Below are 26,317 nucleotides of genomic sequence, written 5' to 3'. Positions count from 1 at the left end.
CAATTGATTTATGGCTTCATCAAATTCAGATTCCAGTATTGGTTCACCTTCTTCATTATTAATAGCAGGAATATTTCCTCTCTCATCTCCATACAGGTCGCTAATATACTCTTCCCATCTTTGCGTCACCAGATCTCGGTCGAAAATCATTTGTTCGTCTTTATTCTTGATGCGATTGTTTTGTCTAGCTTTTGACTTTCTAGTCAGAACATAAAGATTCAAAATCAACCAACCAAACTGAATCAACTTTCTTTTTTCAGAAAGACGAAGTTGGAGTCCTTTTTATTTTTATCATTTGAAAGTTTGTGGACACGAGATTAAACTCCCTTTTTTCAGTCCAAAGTTTTTCAGAAAAGGGATTCTTTTTCGTTGCAAGTTTTGGTTGTTCGGCTTGATTTTTGTTAGTGGATTGCTTTTAAACAACAAAATGATCATTTACAAAGATATTTTCACTGGTAAGTGGTGTTAAAAACAATTGTGGTGACTACAGTGATATATTCATATTATAACACATGAACTTTACACCAATATACAGTAGGTGTAACAAGGAAGTTGACACAGCACCCCACAGGTATAGCCGGATGCAACCTAATTCGTACCATGAACAATTCGTACCGTCAGTTCGTACCTTGAAAAGATCAAGAGAGAAAATTAAAAAAGCTGAAGTCACTGATTGCAGTTTCCACAAACAAACAAAAACTCTTAAGATCATTTAAAGAAATTTTAAAATGTTTGCGGAAACTCCAATCAACCCTAACCCTTGTAAAATGTTTGCGGAAACTGCGATCAGCGACTTCGGCAAACTCTTCTTGGGATCATTACCGAAAATTTTAAAATGTTTGCAGAAACTGCAATCAGCGAATTCGGCTTTGTTCTATGTTTTTCTCTCGATCTTTTCAATTTGTTTGTTTGCGGAAACACCCTAGCCCTAAACCTTAACCCTTTTAAATGTTTGCGAAAACTCCGATCAACCCTAACCTTTTTAAAATGTTTGCGGAACTGCGATCAGCGACTTTGGCAAACTCTTAGGAACATTACTGGAAATTTTAAAATGTTTGCATTACCGGAAATTTTAAAATGTTTGCGGAAACTGCAGAAAAACAGAAACTGCGATCAGCAATGTTACAAAATACCGATACTCAGATACTCTAACCCTTTTAAAATGTTTGCGGAAACTGCAATCAGCGACTACGGCTTTTTTTAATTTTTTCTCAATCTTTTCAAGGTACGAATTGACGGTACGAATTGTTCATGGTACAAATTAGGTTGCACCGGGTATAGCCGACTAGCCGTTCCATATCTTTTTGGCAGTGGCTATTTGACCGGCTCCGGTCTTTGAATCTGAAACACTATTTGACCGGTCATGACGTCACTACATAAGCACTTTTTTCTCTTTCAAAGCAAAAGACGATAAGCGCCTTAAGTTTTAAATTCAACACGTTTTCATCAACTGAGTCCGTGGCGCATACGTAACGTCTCGGGCTTCCATTCTAGAGGGAATGAGTTCGATACTATCCGGAAGCGTTCTTTTTTTTTTTCTTTTTTTTTATCTACAAAAGGATACAAACTGATATGAATCTGAATGAATCAACAAGTGAATAAAAACGTTTCAAAACGAATTAAAAAAGTTTTTTCTAGTCTTTTTTTAACAAATTCCTTTCATTTCTTAGCACAAATTCTCTTAAAAAATCACACCTTCTAATAGGCTGTAAGATTACGTTTCGCTGAAGTCCGAAGTTAAAAATTAAATCCAGTCTCATTGTCGCACAACAATCAGTCAAGTTTCAAATCATCATCTCAACCAACCCTTCAAGACAACTTTCCACTTTCACTTTAGTACTTTACTACGCTACGGCTACGCTGAAGAGGTCAGGAGATCGAAACACTGGCCTTTGTCCGTAGTTGCTTTTCATAATGTCTTTTTAGACATTCTTTTTGGGTCAATAATGTCTTTTTAGATACTGGCCTTTGTCCGTAGTTGCTTTTCATAATGTCTTTTTAGACATTCTTTTTGGGTCAATAATGTCTTTTTAGATATTACTTTTAAAGAAATAAAAAGGAGTCAAAAGGCATGTAAATTTCACTCTGTGTGGAGCTACATGTACTTGAGAGGTTAACTGTTATTCTTTTATTCACAAATTAAAAAAACTTAACTTTATTACTCACATTTGGAAAGATTTAAAAAAATGGGTTGTAGGCTACTCAAATTAAAAATTAACGACAAAAATGCACTTTGGGTCAAAATTTAGTTAAAAAAAAAAAGAACGCTTCCGGATAGTATCGAACTCATTCCCTCTAGAATGGAAGCCCGAGACGTTGCGTATGCGCCACGGACTCAGTTGATGAAAACGTGTTGAATTTAAAACTTAAGGCGCTTATCGTCTTTTGCTTTGAAAGAGAAAAAGAAAAAAGTGCTTATGTAGTGACGTCATGACCGGTCAAATAGTGTTTCAGATTCAAAGACCGGAGCCGGTCAAATAGCCACTGCCTATCTTTTTTCTTATATCTACGGCACTTTTACTGTGCGTGGCGCCGTTACTGGGCTTGCATGAAACTATGGTGAAATTATCAGTTACCGTACTACTCACACCAACAGTTAGGGCTGGCACAGCAGTTTGATTGACAGTTTGGTCAAGGCAGACGCTCTAGGTCAGGGGTTCTTAACCTTTTTTGTCTCGTTTACCCCTTGCCAAATAAAAAAAGTAAAATTTACCCCCACCGTTTTGGTGGCCCCTTGTGATGTCATTGTGTCCGGTCAACCATGCGAAGAAATGCAAAATATCTTTTTGTGTCTGGATTTACCTTGGCAAATATCAAAATCAAGCTGTTTGTTTGCCGAAGACACGATTGTTCTTGACCGGCTCCTATGAAAAATAATGTCTACTCAAATGTCCTAAATAACTATAATAAAAGCACACAAGAATGTATAAGTTTTTTTCTTTTATTAACAACTGGTCAACACGCAATTTCAACAGTCAATCAGTGAGACTTTTGTGCTTGCTTTCCACAAACAATTTTGGAGATTCTTGGAACAGTCGTTGAAAGAGCTACTCGCATGTCTTTGGAAACTAAGCGAGATCGGTGTTTTGTTTTAATAGTCAACAATAAAGAGAACCCTGCTTCACATAGATAAGTAGTTGGAAAAGGTATAATTACTTCAAATGCACGCTTAGTCAGCGTAGGAAACTCTTCGACTAATCCACACCAAAACTTGGAAAAGTCACCATTGCACGATAATAATTTGGAACAAAGCGTTGTTAAACATTAAAGATCAATCAATTCATCTTTACAAAGATCATCGTCAGCAATACTTTCTAACTTGGCTTTGAAGGGATGAGTTATCCAAAGAGAAGTACTGTTGAAACTTTCACCTTCAAAGTAACCGTCAAAGTTGTTTTTAAAGGTGGCAAGGTGCAGGCACATTTTGACTTCGAGATCAGAAATCTCGTTGCGACTTCTACTGACTTTCCAATCATCAAATGTTGGAAAAATTTGCGTTAATTCTATTTTGAATTCTTCTACTCCACCAGATCTAATTTTGTCTGAAAGCCCTGAATTTTATCATGTACATCTATAATGGTAACACTTTTTCCTTGCATTTGCATATTGAGCTGGTTCAAACTTGAAAAAAATGTCTCGTCAAGTATCAATCAATCAATCGTTTATTTATCAAAAAACAAAACACAAAAGTGACATAAAACAATAATACATACAATGTTTAGGTTTTGTTATTGATAGGGAGACAACGAAACGACCATACGGTCAACTAGTCAATTGCCACCCTGGGTAAGTAAGCTAATGCATCAATAAATTTGTGGTCGCCAAAGTGCTTAGGCCTACTCAACGGGGATTTGTGTTCTGGAAGAAAAATCTCCATTTCACCATGTAGTTCGAAAACTCGCAACAAAATGAAGTTTGCTTTAATTTATGATTCAGTAAATTTACCCCCTCGGTAAGTAAAATTTACCCCCAGTTAAGAACCCTTGCTCTAGGTTGATAGCTTAACGAAGTCAGAGTTTTTTTGATTGGTTGTGGGTTATTTATCCAAAAGAAAAATTACTGAGATAGTTGGACAGCTCAGTGGAGGCAGGTGTTATTTTTGATTGATTGTGTAATTTTGCTCAGCAAAAATGTGTTATTTATACAAAAAAAGAATAGGCCTTTGAACTAAGGTAGTTCGACAGCTTTATTTTAAGGTAGTGGCTATTTGACCGGCTAAGGCAGTGGCTATTAGGCTCGAGTCTTGCATGCAAAGCCAGTTTGTGAGAGGCTTCTTCCCTACGGACATGAGCAGGAGCGCGTGCTAGAAGTAGGCTACCGGTACTCCCATCAATTCTTAATGAAGAATTCACCTTCGTTGCGCTGATTCAATGTCATCAACCGTTTAAAAATCGAAAGTTTTCCTGCTTGAATGGAAGCTAAGGGATACAGTTTTCACATTTTCTAGATGCACGGGAAATTATATTCTCGAAACAATTGTTCGTGCTATGCAATGACTATTTGTATCGCTAGTTCCTGTGTTACTTTTCGGTGGACAAATATGACCGATCTAGATGGTACTTTCCACATACATCAGTGAATTTCGAGGCCTGTATTGTACACGCTGACTCAGTTAACTAAAACTGCTGATTTAAAACTTACATAGGCACTTTTTTCTTTTTTTCTCTTCTCGTCTTTTGCTTTGAAAGAGAAGGTGAAATAAATAAATATGTGATGACTGGTCAAATAGTGTTTTAGATTAAATGACCGGAGCCGGTCAAATAGCCACTGCCTTGTTTTAATTAAGCTTTGGTAGAGAGTTTGCTGTGTTGAACCGTAGACAGACAAAACAAAGTAACTTTAACAGGTTTAACATGTTTATTACACAAAGCGATTTAATAAGACTAATTTAAACTCAAATTTTTCTACCCGTGCTTACTCCCTCATTGCAGCAATTTCTGATAAGAACATTAGCACGTATCGAAAACGTTGTTTATTTCAATTATAATGTTAGATGTCTCTGTAATAAAACCTGTTAAAGTTACTTTGTTTAAATGTCTTTGTTTTGATTGAGTGTGAAAATTTTATTGAACTAAGAAATAGCAGGGCAGCAATACCAACCTTTGAAATTTGGGTGGCGACGATGTCTTCCCTTCATACATCAGGGCGCGCAATAATTTGCGCCGCCAAAAAAGCTTCATATGCTGCGCGAGCTGTTAGATTCCGGCTTGAGCGTCAATGCCCATGTCGTTCCCTGTGAGTGATTATGAATAACGCTGCGAAAAAGACTTCGCTAGCACATTTTTTGTGGCAAAATCATTGCTGACGTAAAATTATACATTGTGAAATGGCAACTTCATTAAGTTATCAGCCTAGTGTGCTTGCCTTGATCAGACTGTCAGTCAAACTGCTGCATCAGCCTTCAGTGCTGCGTGTGAGTAAAAGTTTCACCATAGTTTCACGCAAGCACAGTAATGGTGTACACATGCATTGACTGTGTAGTAGAGATAAAAAAAGAGCATAGAACGGCTATACATGTTGTGCTGCAAACAAAGTCACTGCCATAACAAAAGTACCATGTATGCATGAAAAAGTTTTTATAAAACATCATCATTAATTTGTAGAGCCATTAAATTGTTCTACAGTGAAAACGTAGTGTGTATTAAAATTAATACCCATAATTACAAATTAAACTATATCATACCCCAAATTAATCTAGTAAATAACTATAGTATACAAAAATTTTTAGGGCTGGTGTAAATGTGTGGGTGCAACGTATTCCGTCTCTTGAACACTTCGTCCCTCGTTTTCGTTCTCAGAAAAGATCAAAAAAAAAAGGAACTAAGCTAATGTCGCTGATCGGAGTTTCCGCAAATATTTAAAAATGGCTGTGGCTATTCTTACAACATATTGTAAAAATAGCCTCAGAGGCTATTCTTACAAGCACCACTCAAGCATTACGTTTGACATCAATATGCGCTCATGCGTGATCAGGAACTGGTATACAAGTCGCCACCCTGGTTAAAAAAGCGATGACGTCACACAGGAGGAATCCACCATAAAATGGTGGAAAAGTGGGGTGAAATTAGTCAACCATGACAAAAAAAAGCATGTAAGTGTCCGCTTTTACCTAATAGCTATGTAACACAGGCCCGAAAAACACCACATATCTCCTTAGAAAAGAGTTAAACTTGACCAAGTTTAACTATTTATCCGAAGAATACTTCTAAAGATACCAGCATTTAATCAATAATATATCTTTGTCGTTTCTGCTTCGATTTTTACAATTGAACCATTGCTGGAAAGCGCAAGCTATCGTTTATCCAAAGGAAGGTCAGCCAGACTCTAAAAGTTAAAAATATTTCTTAGGTAAAGAGTTGAACTTGACCGACTTTAACCATTTATCCCAAAAATACTTGTAAAGATACCAGCATTTAATAAACGCTAATCTAAAGAACATATCTCTGTCTATTGACAAGCAAAAGTTGAGGTTGATAGCTTTTTCACAAAGCGAGCAACCGGGCTTCAAACACAAGCAAATAGCGCCCGATGACTCGTTGCATTTCCGAATCGAAGCAAGTATACAAGTCTCCCCGGTCTGCGATCATTATATGTCTTTATTAAATTAGTTGTAAGTTGCTTGTTTCTGCTTCGATTTTAACAATTGAACCATTGCTGGAAAGCACAAGCTATCGTCTATCCAAATTAAGGTCAGCCAGACTCTAAAAGTTAAAAATATTTCTTAGGTAAAGAGTTGAACTTGACCGACTTTAACCATTTATCCCACAAATATTTTTAAAGATAACAGCATTTAATAAACGCTAATCTAAACAACATATCTCTGTCTATTGACAAGCAAAAGTTGAGGTTGATAGCTTTTTCACAAAGCGAGCAACCGGGCTTCAAACACAAGCAAATAGCGCCAGATGACTCGTTGCATTTCCGAAAAGCTAGGCTATTTACAAAAAGTGAATACCGCACATGTTAAACAAAAACTGTACATATTTTGAGCACAGCACAGTAACTGTTAGGCCAGATCATCACCCATGTGTCCCTCCTCTCCTTGCCTAGATGAGACCTGCCATTTGTCCTCGCAACCCTTTTTGTTTCCCGACCAAACTGAGAAGTTTAGAGTTTCGTTATTTGTTGGATGCAAATAGACGCATGCTTACATTTTTGACCACCTTAAAACACTAAACCAGTTTCTGCTCGACATAGCCTACAGTGTTCAATTTTTGTCCCAGGAATCAACTCTTCAAGCAATACTTTCCCTACTTTGTGTGCACTAACATCCTAATTTATATGCCATTGTTAACAATTGCGATATTCGTGAATTCATTTGAGGCTTTGGGTACCGGAATTAATATACTTATTTGAACTAGCAAATTCAATCCACAACACTTTCCACTAGGCTGTTACTTAACACTAAGCACGCATATGCGCTGCGATTTGTGGCCGTGTTAGCAACTGAAAAAAAGCCTTGGTGTGAAGATCACAGAATTGTTCAAAATGTGAGCTCAGTAGCCTATTACTGTGCTTGCAACTGCATGGTGCTATCAACGTGCAAAACAACTCGGCTCCAGGTCCCCTGCGGTCACAGACACGCATATTATCCCTGAATAGGGGGGTATCGCGTTTGCCATTCGCTCATTGTCGCCTGGTTTGATTGCAAACAAGTCTGTTCTATGTAGTTGCTTTCCTCATTGCGTCCAGTATGTCAGCACAATTGCTTTATCATCGCGAACGCCATTGTCACTTTTCCTCATCCACCTTTCCCAGGCTTGTTCGCGATGAAAGGCACAGAGTAACACGTAGCAATCTGCGGAACAAGAAGTCGTGGGCACTGAGTGGTAAAGTACAGTAGCAACTTAACAGTGACGACACAAATGCATGAGCAATGGAGACAGCACACAAGCAACGAAAATGTTAATGCAATTCACTAACTTGAAAAAACGCTTTCGATGGCCTTGATTTCCGCCTCACATTTATCGGTCATGAAAAACGAAGGGTTCCAGTTTTCTGACCACCCTTTTACAACAGAAAGTGCTTCTGCTATGTCCGAAGCTTGTTCATTTTGGATAATAAACGTAGCAACAACCTGGTAACCAACATTCGTTCTGACGCAAAGAAAAAATAGAGGAAGGGAATACTTGGACGTCTTGTAAGTTGCATCCAAGAGGCAAATGCCTTGGCCGCAACGATGCAACAATCGTATTATCTTCATCTAAGACAGGGGTTTTTAACCTTTTTTGTCTCGTTTACCCCTTGCCGAATGAAAAAAGTAAAATTTACCCCCACCGTTTTGGTGGCTCCTTGTGATGTCATCGTGTGCAGTCAACCAAACATCCACTTTTGTCTGGATTTACCTTGGCAAATATCAAAAACAAGCTGTTTATTTGCCGAAGACACGATTGTTCTTGACGGGATCCTGTGAAAAATAATGTCTTGGAACAGTCGTTGAAAAAGCTACTCGCATGTCGTCTTTGGGAACTAAGCGAAATCGATGTTTTGTTTTAATAGTCAACAATGAAGAGGACCCTGCTTCACACAGATAAGTAGTTGGAAAAGGCATAATAACTTCAAATTAATGCACGCTTATTCACTTCAGCGTAGGAAACTCTTCGACTAATCCACACCAAAACTTGAAAAAGTCACCATTGCACTATAAGAATTTGGAAGAAAGCGTTGTTGAACATTGCAGATCAATCAATTCATCTTTGCAAAAATCATCATCAGCAATAGTTTTTAACTTGGCTTCGAAGGGATGAGTTATCCAAAAAGCAGTAGCATACTCTTTAAACTTTCACCTTCGAAGTAACCGTCAAAGTTCTTTTTTAAGGCGTCAAGGTGTATTTTGACTTCGAGGTCAGAAATCTCGTTGTGACTTCTACTGACTTTCCAATTATCAAATGTAGGAAAATTTGCGTAAATTTCTTTTTGAACTCTTCTACTCCACAGATCTAATTTTGCCTGAAAGCCTTAATTTATGATTCAGTAAATTTACCCCCTTGGTAGGTGAAATTTACCCCCAGGGGGTAAATTTACCCCCGGTTAAGAACCCCTGATCTAAGATGAGTTACAATCAACTAAATTTTCATCTTATGATAGTAGCCTACAGAAATAATATACGGTACTGTACGTAACATTGAAAACCACCAAGCCTACTACGTGAATATGGTAAAAAATAAATTGTCTCAAAAAGATTGGTTGTGACCCAAACCCTGCCTTTGGTTACCGCTGGACATGTCACTTGGTCCAATCAATAACACCACATAGGCGTATGGATTTGGCACACTAGATGGAAAAAATACAAAAGAGGTCAGTGAAGTAGGCTAGGCTACTTTGAATCAACAAAGCTTTTACACCTGAAAACTGAGTGTCTTTAAGAAACGAGATGAAAAGTTGATGAAACAGAACACATTTACATATGTTTATAGCATTTTTTGCAGTTAGTAAACCGTTTCCTCTTTTATGATGCCTAACCTCCACTTTGGTGAAAACACTGTGCTTTGCAGAAACCTTTTCAGAATCTTTGTCAACAAAGAAAAGGCTTATTATTGTAGTATGAATATCAACACTTAGTACACTAGTGAATTACAATGACAGGATGTTAAAAATCAACATTAACATGGCACCGTATGCTCGTTTCTGAACAACAACAAGCTTCGTTCCTGCTTTTGCTTCGTACTCTTCAATGGATCTCATGGCATCTTCAACTGAAGCCAACCACTTTCAACAATAAACAATTGATTTTTTACTGTTATAAACTTATGGATCTTCATCACCCATTTTTTGCCATAAGAAATCAAAGCATTTATGCCATAGCCTAAGATTACAGTGAAGAAATGTAAATACTACACACATGCAACAAATCTGGATTTAGCGAGTATAAGGTAGCTGATAGTTTGAAGCTCCAGTTTTTCTTCTTTCCTTCTACTATAAGTACTTCACCACATTTAGGTTTGTTTTATTCTGATGACAGCTCCTGATGAGTCAGTCAAAAAAAAAACTGCCGCTTCGAGCTACCTTTTACTTGCTATTTTCAAGTTCTGTACCACCATTTGCTATGAAAGAGTTCAACATACGTATACTAATTGTGTTAAGTTGGAAACAGTAAAATAGTTGAATATTGATGAACTGTTGAAGGTCTTGTTGGACCGTAGTATATTGCAGTAACTACATTACAAACCTGTACTAGTCCATGACTTTCAGCCAGCTCTCCCAAAGAATGTTAAATGTCCTAAATGCATCAGAACTTTTAATGCCAGGATTGGACTCATTAGTCATTCAAGAACACATCGTTAGCGTTTTATGTGAGGACCATTGAAGAAACGATTTTTATCAAATGTTACAAGTTTCAAGCATAACGCGTCAAGGCCAATAAGTCTTTTCGTAGTTCACGGTTTACATAACCTTGGTTTAATTGACAAAGCGAGATTGCAGTATCACCTGAACATTCAATGTCACTTCTCCATAAGGTTGCATTTCCTGCAGAACCAAGACTTCGTTTTTGGCGGCATTGTTCTACCAAGACATCTCAGATGGTGCCAATCCAGACACGAGTCGCACATGATGCTGTCGCCTGCATCAAGATCTAAATAACAGGAGATGCACAACCAGCGGCCTTTATTTCGCAAAGTGGTCAGTAGGTTCTCCATCAACTTCCAACCGTCAAAAGAAAAATGTCTTCGCACAGAAGCAATGGCAATGTTTTCATCTAAACACTTCATTGGAATTCTTTCGGGCAACGTTTCAATTTCATTTTCTTCGATCAGTCGATCGCTGAATGGACGCAAGACCTCTTCTACTACCTCAGAATCGACAAACCAACTGAGTATTGCTGAAAAATATGACCATGGGTGACTTTGTTTGATGTAGCCTACGTACGCTTTGACGTAGCCTATCGGCTAGGCAGACCCACAGAAGTCAAAGTGTAGTTTTTTAAACTAACGTAGGCTATAACAAAAATGAAGTCACACAAACATAAATGCAACAAACCTGCTTCTTTCTGAAAAGACGACTTCAGTCTGAATGGAATTGGTCCGCTCTTTTTTTGTCTCTTGCGTGGTAACCCAATGACTGTCAATCCAGCTCCTTTTGGCCTGCCACGTTTCATCATCTTCGGTGGAAATTTAATTGATCCTGCATCATCTGTTAATAAACACAACGAGAATCGAATATAGGCTACAACGTAGAAAACATCACTATTTCAACGTTTTTATTAAAAAATTAATAAACATAATGCATTATGCAATGCAAGAAAAAACAACTAATCAGAAATGAATGTTTCAGAAACAGCACATACTTGTAAAAGACTGAATAGAACTGGACGGTGTCTGCATCATAATCGCACTGGTATCAACGGTCGACAAGACGTCACCGGGTGTGTGCTGTGAACTACTACTTGAGACTGTAGGAAGTGCAATTCCAGGATCATTGCTGGAAGATGTTGCAGCAGCACTTCCAGTATCAGTGCCTGAAAAGGATCACCTCTGAGCAATGAAGAAACAATAGAAGCGTCGCACGAGTCTTTACTGGACAATTATTGGATGTGTTGCACTGTTGCAATGGGGGCCAAACTGACGAGGTTACGGTCCTGGGCGGAACATAATGTCGTATAATCGTAAATACGTGCACTGGCAGTAGATATTGTGATATACCGTATTTTGAGTTGGAAGCGAGCACTTGAGGTGTCAACAAATCTACATTAACCTTTTGAAAACAAGATTTTGTTGCAGCCAAAACATGCTTCTGGCGTGGTTACCGAATGCCAACCAATCCAGTATCTATCAAAATCTGCTAGGTGTTTCTCGATGATTATTTGCACAATGCTGCATCACCTGCCAATAAACTCATTACTTATCAAATAATGCAGACCGTGCTATAATCTTAAGAAACATGAAACGTAGTGTAAGCGCAGCATGCAATGCAAGAAAAAAAAAACAACTAATCAGAAATGAAGCTTTCAGAAACAGCATACTTCTAAAAGACTGAACAGAACTGGACGGAGTCTGCATCATAATCGCACTGGTATCAACGGTCGACAAGACGTCACCGGGTGTGTGCTGTAAAGTACTGTTTGAGACCGTAGGAAATACAATTCCAGGATCATTGCTGGAAGATGTTGCAGCAGCACTTCCAGTATCAGTGCCTGAAAAGGATCATGCAGTTGTTCACAAAAGCAGAATTACTGAGCATCTGCAACCTTGTATAATCGTAAATTAGTGCGCAACTGCGCATGCAGTACATATTAGCCCACATATTGGATAGCTCAACGCCATAAAAATCATTGCTCAAAAAAAAATTGACTGCAAAATCACGACGCAAGTTGCAGTAACTAACCCATATCTCTTCAGATATTTGAAAAAGTAGGCTAGTTTTTCTGATTTAGTAAATAGTGCTAGCATATAGGCCTACCTTTCTGAGTTTGACCCAAAAAGTTCACAACTTGGAATTTCTTTCCTTCCTGCAAGAACTCTGCAATTTGTCGTAAATTATCCAGGTTGTATTGGAATTCATCCATTCCTTGTTCAGATATCATTAACGCAAACTTCTGGGAAATATCTTGAACACGGCGATACTTTTGCTGTTCTGATAAAACACATCTTCTTTGAGGCTTGTTAAGAATCTCAACAGCTGGTAATGTGGATGCAGGACCGTTGTCCAGTGAGTTTCTTGTCAGGCGATGGGATTTAAGAAAATATTGCATTGTCCACCGTTCTGAACAAAGATTGGGATTGTACTCTGACATATGGAGCTGCCTTCTAACTGCCAAGACATGCCTACAAGGTAGCAGCATTGATGATGTGAATCCACAAGGACATGCTGTTGTTGTGACTGCCAATTCCCCATGGACACGAGATTTTACTATGGCAGAATCATTCAAAATCTCTGACATGACAACCTTTTCCGCTAACTTGAATTGTTGTTGCACATGAATATATGCAAATGGTGTCAGTAGCTGTTGGTATTGTCTCTCCGCCACACTTGAAATCGCATCAATTGGAACCTTAAGGAAAGCATTTGACGCTTTGTGGTCACGTTCGGTGGAAAGAGATTGGATACATGCCATCAGATCTTTAAAAAACATGGTCATTCCTGAGTATCTTGTTATGACACTTTTCAACTTTCCATTGATGGATTCCAGTCGATTATTAGTTCTGTTCAAAAAATTAGCTTTCAAGTTGCTCAGTCCATCCACCCATTGATGTCGAATAGCATGCCAGTTATCGTTATAATATGTTGTGACAGCAATTGGGACTGTGTCAACGAATTGGTTATACAGTAAATTATAAGCTGACTCATTTTTGGCATTTGCCAGTTTTCCTAAAATTTCCAGTGATACCTGCCTTTGGGCTGAAGAAATGCCTAATTTTTCCATGAAAACTTCTCTACGAAAAGTGCGAAGAGTATGAAAATAGCAAATTAAAATTTCTGCAGTAGGCAGCATTTTCATCATGGCATCCCGCTCTGTCATGTCTTTGTCAGCCATTACAACCTCCACTTTATCCCAAGCTGGATTGTGGAGTTTAAACTGAGTTAACAGCTTCCTGATAGTCAGTTTGTCTTCAGTGGCTACAAGCCACAGACACACAATTTCACTCTGACCTAAGCCATCAACATTCAGCATCACATATAATGGCATTCTCAAGTCATTAAGTTTGTAGGTTGCATCAATCAGCAGCATTTCGGGATATGCCGCAAAGGTTTCCCGCATGTCTTTCATTTGAAAGTATATCGCCTGCAATTGTTTGTCATCATCTGCAAACACATCTACTGCAGCACCTAAAATGAAAATAAACTGAGGATTAGTACCGTATACCCTACAAAGCAAGAATCTTGACAATCCTGGGCCAGACTAAAATAGCGCAAAACAATTAGGCCTATTAGGCACTCCATCAGATTTAAAAGCAAAAACATCAACTTTTAGTGAAATTTGTTTTCTATTCTATGTTATTTTAATTATTGGCCAGAGGAAGGATGTTTAGGCCTTTGGTAATATTTACATCATATAATCAATGTTCCAACTGAGCGGTTGTATACCACTCTCACCCCATTCTCTAAAAGATGCCACATTGCAATGCTTAGGGTCCGTTAAAAGGATCCATTAGGAGTAAACTTTTACGTAGATTTCAAATTTAGCAATGTTTTCTATTTCTATCCACTCAAAGTAGAATTGTTTCAAGATATTGAAGACCTTTGATTGAATTCCTTGATCCCGCTTTCAATCTTACAATCCCCATAGCGCCTTATGTTGCAACAAAAATCTTTGGAGCATGAGTTTGGGAAAGTAGAATGAATTCTTGTGAAGAAAATGAAGCAAAAAATACTCTCAATTGACCCTTTATAGCTCAATGTTGCAAATTTTCCACACGTTGTAGGGTACTGCTAATGTTCTGTGTTGGTTATACTAGACAAACGTTTTCTGAATAGAAAAACGTCTGAAAATTAGATATTTTTCTTGTGTAGCCTACTATGATGTGCATACTGGTAATCCGCAGTTTGCTTCAGTAGACGGAGTCTATTGACCGGTAAACCAGGCGGTCAACACTTTAAATTGAACTGGCAATGGTGAGATTGAACCCACGTCATCGAAATAATTCATCTGCAGTCTAAACCATTACGGCAAGAGGTCAATCGCGAATTGATTAATTGACATTATATCTGAAATGGTTCAAGAAGAATGCTCACAATATCATGTGACACTCAATCTGCAGCAGCGACCTGTAGATTGCAAATACGCCTACGGTGTTGACCAATGTTACAGGCAACCTGGTAGCCTATTCTTGCATTGCTGCAGTACTACAATGATGCAAAAAATTAGATTTTTCCAAGGTCATGACCCTGACCACAGCTTGCACACACACATCCGGCTCTAGGCCGGAGTCACATCACCTCCAGTACGGAGCCAGAATTTGACCGGAACCGGAGCTCATTCTATCACTACTTATCATACTGCACATAGAAATTAGAAAGTCATCTCTACTACTTAGCATGAACATATCTTGTACTGTATAACAGACAAAAAATTTTTGTCTGTCGACTAACCTTTTTCTTTGTTCATTTCATTAATAAGTTCATCATAGGTGTTTTCATACAAAGGTCTCTGTTTTGCGGCAATACTATGCAGATCTTTTAAGAATAACTGTTTTTCCTGTAGAAGCTGCAATGTGCTTTTGTACCAACTTTTTATTTGCTTTGGTGGCAAGCATTTCTCCGATCACACTGCTTTCTGTTTCATTTAATCTTCGTTGTTTAGGCATCAAATTAAATGCATTCTGAAAAATAATTTATATGCACATAATCAAGAAAACGACATATCTTTTGACAGGTGTCCAACCCACAGAGATGGGCAAGATCACCAGGTTTGGTGAATCGGCGGCTTGAATATGACCAGTTTCGCACAAACTGGTCATATTCAGCATGTGCGTAGTCATGCGCGCAAAGTGAAATGACCACTTTACCGTGTCTTACGATGAAGTCAAGATCAGAAAAACTGTCTTGCAACATTCTTAACATGTTTTAGTACAGTAGCAAACAATATTTGAACTTCAAGTGTCATAATCAAAATGCAATTATACACGAAAAGTAATTTTTTGGATAGAGGGGGTTTTGGACGGAAATTTCAATTTTTTTTACTAGTGGTCTTAGAATGTACTGTTGTATCCTAAAACCTGGGTTAAAATTGAATTTGAAAAAAAAGCCGATTAACCCCCCCCCCCCCTAATGTTATTGCTCTTTTTTATCCTTCACATAATTTCTGATGAAAGCCTCCTTATCATATACAGGGCTAGTGTGACCATAGCTCAAAGGCTATGACTACTACAAAGGGTTATTTCCACTTACTTCATTGAAATCATGATTATGATCATTGACATTACTAATCTCAGTGATGCATAGCGCTTTTCCATCTGACGTTGCATTTACTTTGATTCCAAATGGACAACCTTTGATAAAAGTACTGAAAAACAACAAAGATGAGGTGACATAGGCCGTGTTGAATCACCCATAAGTACACCTGAATTAGCCATAACTCACGTTAAAGTAGCCTACCTGCAAGTCATGTCAAATTGCCCATAAGTTGCATCCAATTACCTATAAGCCCACCTGAATTACCCATAAAGTCACGTTGAATTACCACAAGTTCAGCCGAGCATTCTCATAAATCTAGTCGATTTACCCATAAGTGACGTCAAATTGCCAAAAAGCTGCGTTGAAGTACCCATAAGGCATGTCTTTATGGATAATTTCATGAGACTTACGGGTAATTCGACGAATTGTGCTGATGAGCAATTCGACGTAACATATGGGTAAATTGACAAAACTAATGGGTAATTCAATGCAACTTAGGAATAATTCTGGGCATGACAATTCAATGGAAATTACAATAGACAGCATGCAGGAATGGTTCAGCAGAATATATGCATTTTGCTAAGTTCTAAGCATTCATAAGGAATGTAGGCAATTTGCACTTATGCAAAACTCAATCTATTAGCAAAACTTATTACAATAGACAGCATGCGGGAATGGTTCAGCAGAATATATGCATTTTGCTAAGTTCTTAGCATTCATAAGGAATGTAGGCAATTTGCACTTATGCAAAACTCAATCTATTAGCAAAACTTATGCATATAGGCTACATGAGTAGCTCAACCTATGGGCACCAAGGACAAAACCATCATTACTTACCTTTGATTTGGTCTTTTTCCTTGACTACATGATTTGGGTGTTCTTCCTCCATGCACACAAGCATACTGTATTGTACGATACTTCAACTGTTCATTCCAGGTTTTTGTGGATGTAAGTGCTAGACGTCGTTTTGCGCGTTCAATTGTTATGGAATTTCTCACATAAACATTGACAAAGTTTTCTTTTTCCCATTGCTTAATAGCCGAAGAAAGTGTCTCAAAACTGTAATATAATGCTCCCTTCGTAATCATGATGACGATGGATTCATTGACGTGTAGTTTCGATCAGCAAAATCAGCAACTACCGCGGTTCACTTTACGATCAAGTGTGCAGCACAAGCCAATACGCATGCGCGCGAAATTACGTATGAGCGTCGTCGGATGAAACGCCTGAGCGCATTAAGGTCTTGCTCGAGTAAACAACGTCTTGCTTGAGTGGTGCTTGTAAGAATAGCTTCAGAGGCTAGTTTTACAATATGTTGTAAGAATAGCCACTTCGTTTAAAAATTTTCCCCTTGAATTAATCATTGAATTTTTATGGGCCACCGGCCCACCACAAAATAAGTGTGATTAACCCTAATCTTAATCTGATAACCTTAACCCGAAAGTGAGGTTCGGTTTATCAACTGTTATTTCAAGATACTTACTGGTAGCTATGCTTCAGTATGGCCAGAGCTAAATCCCAAAAACAACAGGCATCAAAAGCAATGCCTATGTTTTTACTGCACGAATTCCAGCATATTTATTTATCTCTTATGAATCCACTTACTTTTACATAAGCTTATTTCTTGCATTTTTACAATCATTAAAGCTTTTTCTAAATTTTGATTTTTTTTTAGATGAGGAATTATTTACTGATGCATATCCAATTGAAGACTTTATGGGTTGCTTTTACAAAGTAACAGGAAAAGTAAGCTTTTTCGTTTTAAGGAGTTTAATAATGTTGAGAGTTGCCAAGTATACTAGTGTTGTAGACCGTATGAAGTAAATATATATCTCCTGAATCCTGATAGAGTCTTATACAAGTTAGCAGTTACAAACTGAGCACATGGCAGTTGAGCAAGTGACAACTAAGCTAGCAACATTTCAGCAAGTAGCTGAAAGTTGGCAAATGATGAACTGAGCAAGCCCAAACTTGAAATGTCACAAGTCAGCAAATTCAATTTAGCAAGCGATGACCATGCAAAGTTGATGCTAGGTGAAAATCTCATTTACTGACTTTGACAATAGCTGATATGCACTTGCTGAGTTGTTGCATGCTGAGTGGTCCGATGACCCTCCATTGAGCGTCAATTCACTAACACCAATACAAAATTAAATTTAGCATTACAACATGAAGTTAAACTTTTTGTGGTCAGATTGCCTCAGATGCTCTGTTTCCTCCAGGGAGCCAAAAGACCTGAAACAGTATCTAATTTCATTCTTTCATGGCTCAAAATGAGTCAAAAAAAATTTTTTTTCACACAAAAAACTTTAAAGTTTGTTCTTAAATAAAGAATATCCAAAATATTTCTTAAGACTTGTGACTTTAAATCACTTCTAAAATCATGTTTGTGGCCAAATTTGCAGCTTGTATTGGGGATATGTTGGTGTTGGTTTAAGTAGGTTAATCTTTGTCTGCCTTGGTCACATTTTCCTTCAATTTTGACTGTGAGAGAGAGATGTTCTAGTTTTTCTTTTCGCGGTACGAGTCCAAGAAATTAAAGTTGTTTTTCAGTAGATTTTTTGTTTGATTAACTTAATTTAAAGCAGTTTGCTTGGTTTTTCTGGCGTTCCAGAAAATCCTCTGCATTTTTCGGAATGCCCACATTTCAAACCCGTTTGAGCCAGACCTTTTTGTGGTATTGTCTTTTGGTATAAAAACCTTCCTGCCAATTTTTAAACTTGCCCACTTTGCTTTTGAAAATTTCTTAAACCAGAGATAGGCTATATTTCAACATAGCGTAGTGCTATTTGCTGTTTCCCATAATCATAATTTATGATTATTATGTCACTGATGCATTGACTCTGAAACAGCTATCATGTTTCAAAGCACATAGGCTACACAAAAAGCATGAAGAGAGGATGCGACCAAACAAGCAAACTCTGCAAAACTGTTTCGAATGTGTGCTAAAAAGGTTGTAAAAGAAGTGTTGATTCACTACAAGAAACCTAATATTCCTACAATTCATGTTAACAAGATTGAGCAAAAAGTTATGCAGCTGAATGAAGAGTACAACAATATGATTTGGATAAAGCCTAATATACGCAAACTGAGTAAACGATTGTCTAATTTTAAAGCTAAACTTGGCACTACTTTCACTTGCTGGCCTAAAGTAAAGATGTGGTGAAATAATGGAAATTTTAGAAAGGGACAAAAACAAGCATGGAATTGATGGAATAGATGAAGATATATTTTATAAAGTTTTTAAACTATATACATGAAAAGCGACCGTATTGCAACATAATATGGAAGAAATGATCTGGCTAGTTGCAAATTTGCTAAAGTTAGATGAACAAGACAACGAAAGGCAGAAGCACAAGAGAAAGAGAGTGTAAACGCCAAAAGATTACTGAACAGGCTTATTCAACTCTTTACCGTGAATCAAGTGAAGAACAAACGTCAGAAGCGGAGGAAATACTTTCATTCTCTAAAAGGTCTCACAGAAGAAATGTAAAGACATGCACAGCAGTTGCTGTGCCTCCAGACCAGATATATTGAAGTGCCCTGTTTTAATTTCTACAGCAGTTAGAAACAATATAAAGCCAACAGCACTTGCATCAACCGTCCAGGCAGTAATTGAAGCATGCGCAGGTGATTCCAAAACAGTGAATTTAAATCCTATGCAGCCATATCGACATCGAGTGGCAACTAACAAAATGATAGCAGAAAGAATAAGAAGTCAATGGGTTCCTCCTTCTGTTGGCTGTAGTCATTGGGATGGGAAACAGATGCGAAACTCACAGTACAAAATTACTGATTGTCTGCCCATTCTGGTTTTCAGAGAAAATGGTGTCAAATTACTTGGTGTTCCGCAGTTGGCAAAAAGTAAAACTGGAGCTGGTGAAATTATTTTAGAGGCAACTGTCAATTTGTCAAATTGTTAGAAGAATAGCAGTGCACAGCATGCATTGAAGCTATGGTTTTTGACACTAGTTGCAAGACAGGACATTTGACCGCCGCTTGCATTTTCCTTCAGAAAAAGCTTAACAAGCAGCTATTATGGTGCGCTTGTCGCCACCATGTTAGTGAAATTATTTTAACGCATGTTTGGAACGATTTGAATATCTGTGCTTGAAAAGGACCTGACATTATTACTGTATTTGTTAGACTTTGTGATACCTTTTCTACAGTGATGGAAAACACTTCCTACAACGATTACAGTACTGTTTTTATTCTGGACCACGAAACACAAGTTACATTATTGATTTCCACGAGCGAATAACCGAAAAGCTTCCAAAAGGAGCAATTTTTGGAGTAAATCAACATAAAAAAATTTTCAAACTGTTGAATTTATTGCGTTTGTATATGTGCCATGGTGGTACACAGCTGCTTTTGCTGAAGATGCTTCAAACAATGATCTATTGTTATTCAAAAGCATGCATAACTTTGACAGTGATAGCCTACCATATCCAAACAAGCTCTCAAAGCATTTGCCAACCACACTTGGAAGAGTGTTTGCTACAGTCTAAAATATGAAATGCTTGAAAAGCTATTTTCATGCAGAAGAAAGTTTCATTTTGATAAAAGATTTGGGAACGGATTTAGCCTACATTGCCACAATGCTACTCTGATTCTTCTTTGGCTTCATTTATTGGTCCATCATCGTGAAACTTCTTTAAAATTTTAAATATTGATACTCAATTTTTGAAATGTTCAGTTGAAGAGTGGGAAGCATGCTCTGCTTTTGAGCAAGCATGTGAAAAGTGAAGAGCATCATGGTTTTCAATCATCGGCGTATGAGCAGATCTTTCCAGGCTAGATTGGAGGGCAGGAAATCATCAGCCACTCAGCAGCAGTGCTGAAAGAGGTGATAGGCTATCCTTTGACTTTCTTTCAGCAGCTAAAGATGAGTAAAAATATTAAGACGTTTTACAAGTCGTGAAAAATGATAGAGCTAGAATACATGATCAGTGAAACTGAAGAAAAAAACTTGCAAGCATGGTTTCTTCACTTAAACTGAAATTGAATTTTAATGTTAATGGTTTGTTGAAGTTTATACTGACTAGGGCATTTTCGCAACTGAAATCGTATGCAAAAATCCTGCTTTTGTAGTACAACAAAACCAAATCGCGAACTCTGCAGTCTTGGCAAAAACAACTTAGTAAAATGGGTTTGTGTGTACAACAGACAGGCTGAACAATTTTCTTCAAAACAGGATATTCAGACTTCAGAGTACGGTATCCATGTTCTTAGCTTAACCCAGTTTGTTTGTGCTCAGCAGAAGGATGAATGCAAACACAATTAATTGCCTATGAAGTGATGAGGCATTTTCGATAAGAAGAGTGCATACAATAAAACTTATTCTTTTTTCAGCAACAACAACAACCACAAGTTTATGTGATATATAACTTCTTAATTGTATACTTGGGTTACCATTCTTATTTAGTTCTTTAATCTTGACTGTTCTTGAATTGCATTTGATGTAATCAGAGTTTAACAAAGTGATTAGGTATGGGCCTGGGGCAGACCGAGCAAAAAATACATATTTTCTATAATTTAGGGCTGATTTTGAAATATTCAGCCAGTGGGTGGGGCATGTAAACGTAGTTAAAAATGGGTAAAACTTTGTGAATGTATTGTGCATACCAAACGACAGTACCACGCAAAGGTTAAGATGAAACATGAAAAGTCGAGGCACCAGCCACACCCTAGGGACCCCTGCTCAAAATATTAGTGGAAGTACTTACAATTATTTTAGTGTATACTTGTAAAAACCAAGCAGTATTGGTTTTTGTTTTGGATTATTATAGTTCTTTTATTTATAATAATTTTTTAATATTTGTATATTTAATTATGTATTATATTTTCAGACAGTTACAAGATCTGATAGTGCCATAGATGATTCACTCATCGGGGGTAATGCGTCTGCCGAAGATCAAGCCGAAGGTTGCGAGGACTCTTCGGCTGTTACTGGCTGTAACATTTGCTTGGATAATCGTCTAGTCAATCTTCCTCAGTATGATAAGAAGGGTGCTGGTGCTTACTTGAAAAGTTACATGAAAAAGTTGGTGTGACTATAACTAAATGAATGCCATTATTTGTTAAAGATTTTTATAACTTGATACTTTGCTGTATTTGGAGACTTAAAGTTTTTAGTTACAGGCCAGTTGGTGTTTGCATCTGTAAAGCTGGGCTTACAAGTAAACGTTTTCAACGTTTCTATGTATATATTGTATATATTTGTTAAAGAACACACGATTTCAGTTTTGTGATGTGTTGCTCAATTTTAGATTTTTATTTCACACAAAAATCTTTATTCCTCGCTCATTAACATTGTTTTATAAATATTAGGTAGACAATATGCTTGCAAGTTGCAACTTTTTTTTCAATTTTCTTAAATCTTGGTAATATCATTTTGTTTCAGTCTTTCATTTCATTCTTGTTTCAGTCTTTCATTTCATTCTTGTTTCAGTCTTCATTTCATTCTTGCTTCAGTCTTCATTTCATTCTTGCTTCAGTCTTCATATTATTTTGTTTCAGTCTTCGAAAGAAACACAAAGAGGATGGCAAGGAAGCCGAATTTCTTAAATGCATGCCGGAATTGGAGGCTGGTGCCAAGTATCTCATGAAAAATATCAAAGATTTTGAGGTAATTGTTTAATTCATTAATGTGCGTTTTGTTATGGCATACTGCGGGGGCTTCCCAAAGTGGGGGTCGCGACCCCTTGAGGGGTCGCGTAACCAACTTCGTGGGTCGCAGAAAGTACACAAATTTTACACAAAGCACTGCATAATAACACTTCTGTGCAAGATGCTGTTAAAGTTATTAACTTTATTAAAAGTCGTGCACTCAATATTAGGCTACCCGTATTTTGTAAATTTATGTAGTGAACCCTCTTTGCTGCATTGTAAACGTGGATTTCAAAACCAAACCCAATGCTTTAAAAAGTTAGTAGTGTTAAAAATTAATTCGTGATTTTTTCAACGGAAAAAAGTTTAGACTTTGTCCGCCGTTTTTGTAAAGACGTTTTTGGAAAGGCTTTTCAAATTATGCTATTTGTCAGGTTTGCTTGAAAAAGGGGAACGAATTTAATTTGTTCTTCCAAGGAGAAAACATCTATGTTTTTACATTGAAATCTAAAGTTGGAGCGTTTATCATTTAGAAACAAAAGATTGAAAATGATTCATTTAAAATATTCTCATTTAGGCCTACTGAAAAGTTTTTGGCTAACAATGGTGTGGAATCAAGAGTTATTAAGCCTCTGGTTATCGACACTTGTCAAGATTGTTGAAAAAGTTTAAAAAGTATTTTCTTCTAGAGTTGGATATTACCAATTTAGATTGGATCCAAAACCCATTTGCAATGCAAAAACAAAGTACCGAGCAGCGAGCACCTCTCTTTCAAATCTCAGGAAAAATTTGTAAACCTATCTTTTGACTCTAAGTTGTGACTTGAAATTTCTGGAAAAAAGTTTTACACTTTTTGGCTTAGCTGAACGTTAGAGCGGAATATATTGACCATCATATGGCTTAGCAGTAACCGCACTCCTGCCGTTAATCTCCACGTATATTATGTGCGTGTCAATGTTTTCAGCGTTGGTAAAATACCGTTCCGGCGTAAGTAATATTGAAACCGCCTATTGACAAACATCCAGCGAAGGCTAGTCTTGCTTTGTAGCAGAGAGCAGTCGCACCTATCACACTGAATAAATGCGCTTATGGTGCGAAAATAGGTTTTTCATCGTTTTTAGCAATTACATTCTAAAGACCAAAATCCGAAAAAAAATTAAACCTCAAAAGGTAACTGATAATTGTTAAATTTCAGTGCTTCGTCTCTCCCAAGATGGACCCGGAAGGCGCGACTTGCTTTTTGAATTACGAAGAGGACGGTGTAACGCCATACATGCTTGCGTTTAAGCAAGGAATAGTTGCAGAAAAGGCCTAAACAGTGAAGGTTTGCTTTCTTGCTTTAGTTGGGCCGAGGTTTCTCGAACTTGTTTTAAAACTTTCTGTACCTAATGGTAACACTGTAAGCTATAACATCTTTTTTAATTAATATCAAATTTTCCTCTGCAGTATATGTTGTTTAATTTGAAACAAAGTAAAAGCTAGAGATGTACCAACATATCGATATCGGCTATTTTTGGATTATCCGTATCGGCAAAATTTGGCCGATAGTGCATATGTAAAAAAAACGTATTTGCTGTGGATTTTTTACAGTCAGCAAAGATGTAGATTTTTTTAAAGTAGTAACTAACGTCACACTTGATATAGAATAATAGTTTCAGCAGTTGCATTACATGCGAAGGAGACTCAGTATCTCCAATGCTTTAGTTTTCCGACTAAGAGAAGTACACTCCAAATTCAGCCGTTAACGAAAGAATTTTGAAACACAACATGCTTGATTGCTTCAGCTCGCAAATGAAGCCTCTCAGCAAAGTTTGTTCTTTCAGTGTAATGCTTTTGTATTGAGTAAAAATGCAGTAAACGCGTTTCGTCAATTTTCTCAGAGCAGTGTTTTCGGGGTTGCTTATCAGAAAGGGACAGTTATGAGTGACCCAAGCTTATTTTTCCTGAAAAGTTGCCCATTGCCCAAATATAAGACATCCTACTGTTTACGCTTTCATGACATTATTTAAGCTTGATAAGTTTATTACAACAAAAGGTTAAAATTAAATCACAAACTATTAGAACCAGTCCATTAAAACGATCAAATTACATGGTTATTTTAAACGTTTAGCAACGCACAAACGGTTTAAATTATACATACATTTTTGCTGCCGGGTATCAAGCCTGACAAAAGCAACAACCGCCGTTGGGTTGAACATTACTTGTCGAATGGGTTTTGTATGACTCCGTAAAGGACTTAGTTTAAATTTTATATGTTTTGATTTTAAATTATGATAGCCTGTTTACAAAGTTTGCACAAAGCCTTTGTTAATTTTTCAGAAACCGCAATTATGTTTTTTTCCTCCATATACTCCAGTCCTCAATCATGGCGGCCTTTTACTACTAAACACTACTATTATGACACAACAATGCAGAGAAAGTAGATGGAATGAATATTTGCAAATAAGGTCGAACTTTTCACAAATACCAAAACTGCTTCTTTTTGCAACGCTTAAGTATCGACAAAATATTGGTATGGGCCTAAAAAAGTAATATCGGTATCGGTACATCTCTAGTAAAAATCGTCAAATTACATAACTCCGTTTTCACTCTCCCAAACTGGATGTTTTTCCCCTACTTTAGATGTAGAATTCTTGTGCTTTGTACACATTCTAATTTGTTCCCAGGAAACATTCCGTTCGGCTGTCATTTGAAGATTTTACTTGCACGTTTTAACATTAGTAGTGACTGCAGTGTGGACGAGTATAATGTATGAGATTCCAAACAAACAACGATTGATTGTAGTAAATAGTCGAATTCAAATAAATTAGCGATTTCAATAATCGCTTGACCCATACCAACTTGTAATGTATGGTATCGGTCAAGCGATTGCGTTTGCTTCATTGCGACTGGAGTTTTCTTGACGCCGTTTTGGGTCGCGGTCAGTGTGTAATAAATTAGGTGCATGGAATTGCTAAAGGAAAGGCGACCGAGAGAAAGGAACTGGACATCCTACTCTCGTTTGTGCCGAAGACTAAGTGCGATAAGGTCCTTATCTTATTTCAAGCTCAGTAACTGGGTATTTTTTTGACCTCAAAGTATTCTATTCACAAGCGGTATGATTTTGTTTAGATGCAGCTGCTTCTCTGGACAACTTCTCCAAGCCAAGTCCACGCAATCACAGAGATCTTGTACTTACAAGCAATAGCAATAAAATACGCCTTAACATGTATATTAGTAATTTCTATTATTTTGGTACATTGAAACACCGAGATACTCTAACACTGCGTTGCAATAAAACATTATCTATAATCACCCATCGTAAGTCATTAACAACGTGTAAATTATCAAAAACTGACCCATCATTCATGTACAATTGTACATATACTTATATATATGATACAGTTGCTTTCGGCCTTAAAGTGTTCAAAGTAAATACATGTATGGGCGAATTAGGTGGTGTAATAATTGTGATCTGCATATAGACCTCAACAATTGCAGAACAGACAGATGCAACCTTGTCGAATATGTTAGTGAAAGAATACACAAAGTGCATTCTGTTGAAATTCGGCATAGACATTAATGGCCATGAAAATTGATCAAATGGTCCATTGCATGAACAATAGGGTGTTTCTATAACCGGAGGGTCAGGAATTTGGCTGAAAACGTAGATTTGGGGGACAGCCTAATCCTAAAAATTCGCAAATTTTGGAGCGTTTCGGTAATTAACCTTTTACATTGATTCAACATCTGCAGACGTTGAATTGAATGCTTTGAAGTCTGAGTACTTATCGCAAAATGGCATTACCACAGAAACGTGCTTTCTGAGTAACTTGACACGCTATTTTGAAGCATGTATGGATGTCATTTGGTGCTGTAGTGCATCTGACTTCTTGTC

The 26,317-nt window shown here is 37.3% G+C and overlaps 4 protein-coding genes across 4 annotated transcripts; 1 reads left to right on the top strand and 3 right to left on the bottom strand.

Moving 5' to 3' along the window:
- The first annotated feature begins 318 nt into the window (after positions 1-318).
- LOC145765218 (translationally-controlled tumor protein homolog) lies at positions 319-25,874 on the top strand. The gene is made up of 6 exons (XM_082577002.1): positions 319-455; positions 17,507-17,577; positions 21,681-21,874; positions 22,351-22,459; positions 23,636-23,764; positions 25,552-25,874. Exons 1-5 carry the CDS (start codon positions 428-430, stop codon positions 23,753-23,755), a joined length of 522 nt encoding a protein of 173 aa, XP_082433128.1. The 5' UTR covers positions 319-427; the 3' UTR covers positions 23,756-23,764; positions 25,552-25,874.
- LOC145765645 (uncharacterized) lies at positions 7,576-8,203 on the bottom strand. The gene is made up of 2 exons (XM_082577475.1): positions 7,924-8,203; positions 7,576-7,798 (listed from the first exon to the last, which is right to left on the bottom strand). The coding sequence occupies exons 1-2, from the start codon at positions 8,201-8,203 to the stop codon at positions 7,680-7,682; spliced, it is 399 nt and encodes a 132-aa protein (XP_082433601.1). The 3' UTR covers positions 7,576-7,679.
- Positions 10,181-11,997, bottom strand: LOC145765349 (uncharacterized). The gene is made up of 4 exons (XM_082577153.1): positions 11,960-11,997; positions 11,285-11,455; positions 10,978-11,130; positions 10,181-10,819 (listed from the first exon to the last, which is right to left on the bottom strand). Exons 1-4 carry the CDS (start codon positions 11,994-11,996, stop codon positions 10,443-10,445), a joined length of 738 nt encoding a protein of 245 aa, XP_082433279.1. The 5' UTR covers position 11,997; the 3' UTR covers positions 10,181-10,442.
- Positions 15,102-16,958, bottom strand: LOC145765644 (uncharacterized). The gene is made up of 3 exons (XM_082577474.1): positions 16,669-16,958; positions 15,826-15,940; positions 15,102-15,257 (listed from the first exon to the last, which is right to left on the bottom strand). The coding sequence occupies exons 1-3, from the start codon at positions 16,917-16,919 to the stop codon at positions 15,102-15,104; spliced, it is 522 nt and encodes a 173-aa protein (XP_082433600.1). The 5' UTR covers positions 16,920-16,958.
- Positions 25,875-26,317: the final 443 nt, after the last annotated feature.

Source organism: Aplidium turbinatum, chromosome 2 (assembly GCF_918807975.1).
Source record: "Aplidium turbinatum chromosome 2, kaAplTurb1.1, whole genome shotgun sequence".
Classification (NCBI taxonomy): domain Eukaryota; kingdom Metazoa; phylum Chordata; class Ascidiacea; order Aplousobranchia; family Polyclinidae; genus Aplidium; species Aplidium turbinatum.
The sequence above is the reverse complement of the archived record's forward strand: the minus strand, read 5'-3'. Positions and strand labels throughout refer to the sequence as shown.

Coding starts and splice junctions, on each gene's coding strand:
- LOC145765218 (XM_082577002.1), top strand. CDS start 428: ATGATCATTTACAAAGATATTTTCACTG. Junction 456..17,506: donor TTACAAAGATATTTTCACTG/GTAAGTGGTGTT, acceptor ATTTTTTTTTAG/ATGAGGAATTATTTACTGAT. Junction 22,460..23,635: donor AAAATATCAAAGATTTTGAG/GTAATTGTTTAA, acceptor GTTAAATTTCAG/TGCTTCGTCTCTCCCAAGAT.
- LOC145765645 (XM_082577475.1), bottom strand. CDS start 8,203: ATGAAGATAATACGATTGTTGCATCGTTGCGGCCAAGGCATTTGCCTC. Junction 7,799..7,923: donor CATCGAAAGCGTTTTTTCAA/GTTAGTGAATTG, acceptor CTTGTTCCGCAG/ATTGCTACGTGTTACTCTGT.
- LOC145765349 (XM_082577153.1), bottom strand. CDS start 11,996: ATGCAGACTCCGTCCAGTTCTGTTCAGTCTTTTAGAA. Junction 11,456..11,959: donor TTCTGTTCAGTCTTTTAGAA/GTATGCTGTTTC, acceptor GATCCTTTTCAG/GCACTGATACTGGAAGTGCT. Junction 10,820..10,977: donor GTCTTTTCAGAAAGAAGCAG/GTTTGTTGCATT, acceptor CATATTTTTCAG/CAATACTCAGTTGGTTTGTC.
- LOC145765644 (XM_082577474.1), bottom strand. CDS start 16,919: ATGATTACGAAGGGAGCATTATATTACAGTTTTGAGACACTTTCTTCG. Junction 15,941..16,668: donor GGAAAAAGACCAAATCAAAG/GTAAGTAATGAT, acceptor GTTGTTTTTCAG/TACTTTTATCAAAGGTTGTC. Junction 15,258..15,825: donor ATAATCATGATTTCAATGAA/GTAAGTGGAAAT, acceptor ATTATTTTTCAG/AATGCATTTAATTTGATGCC.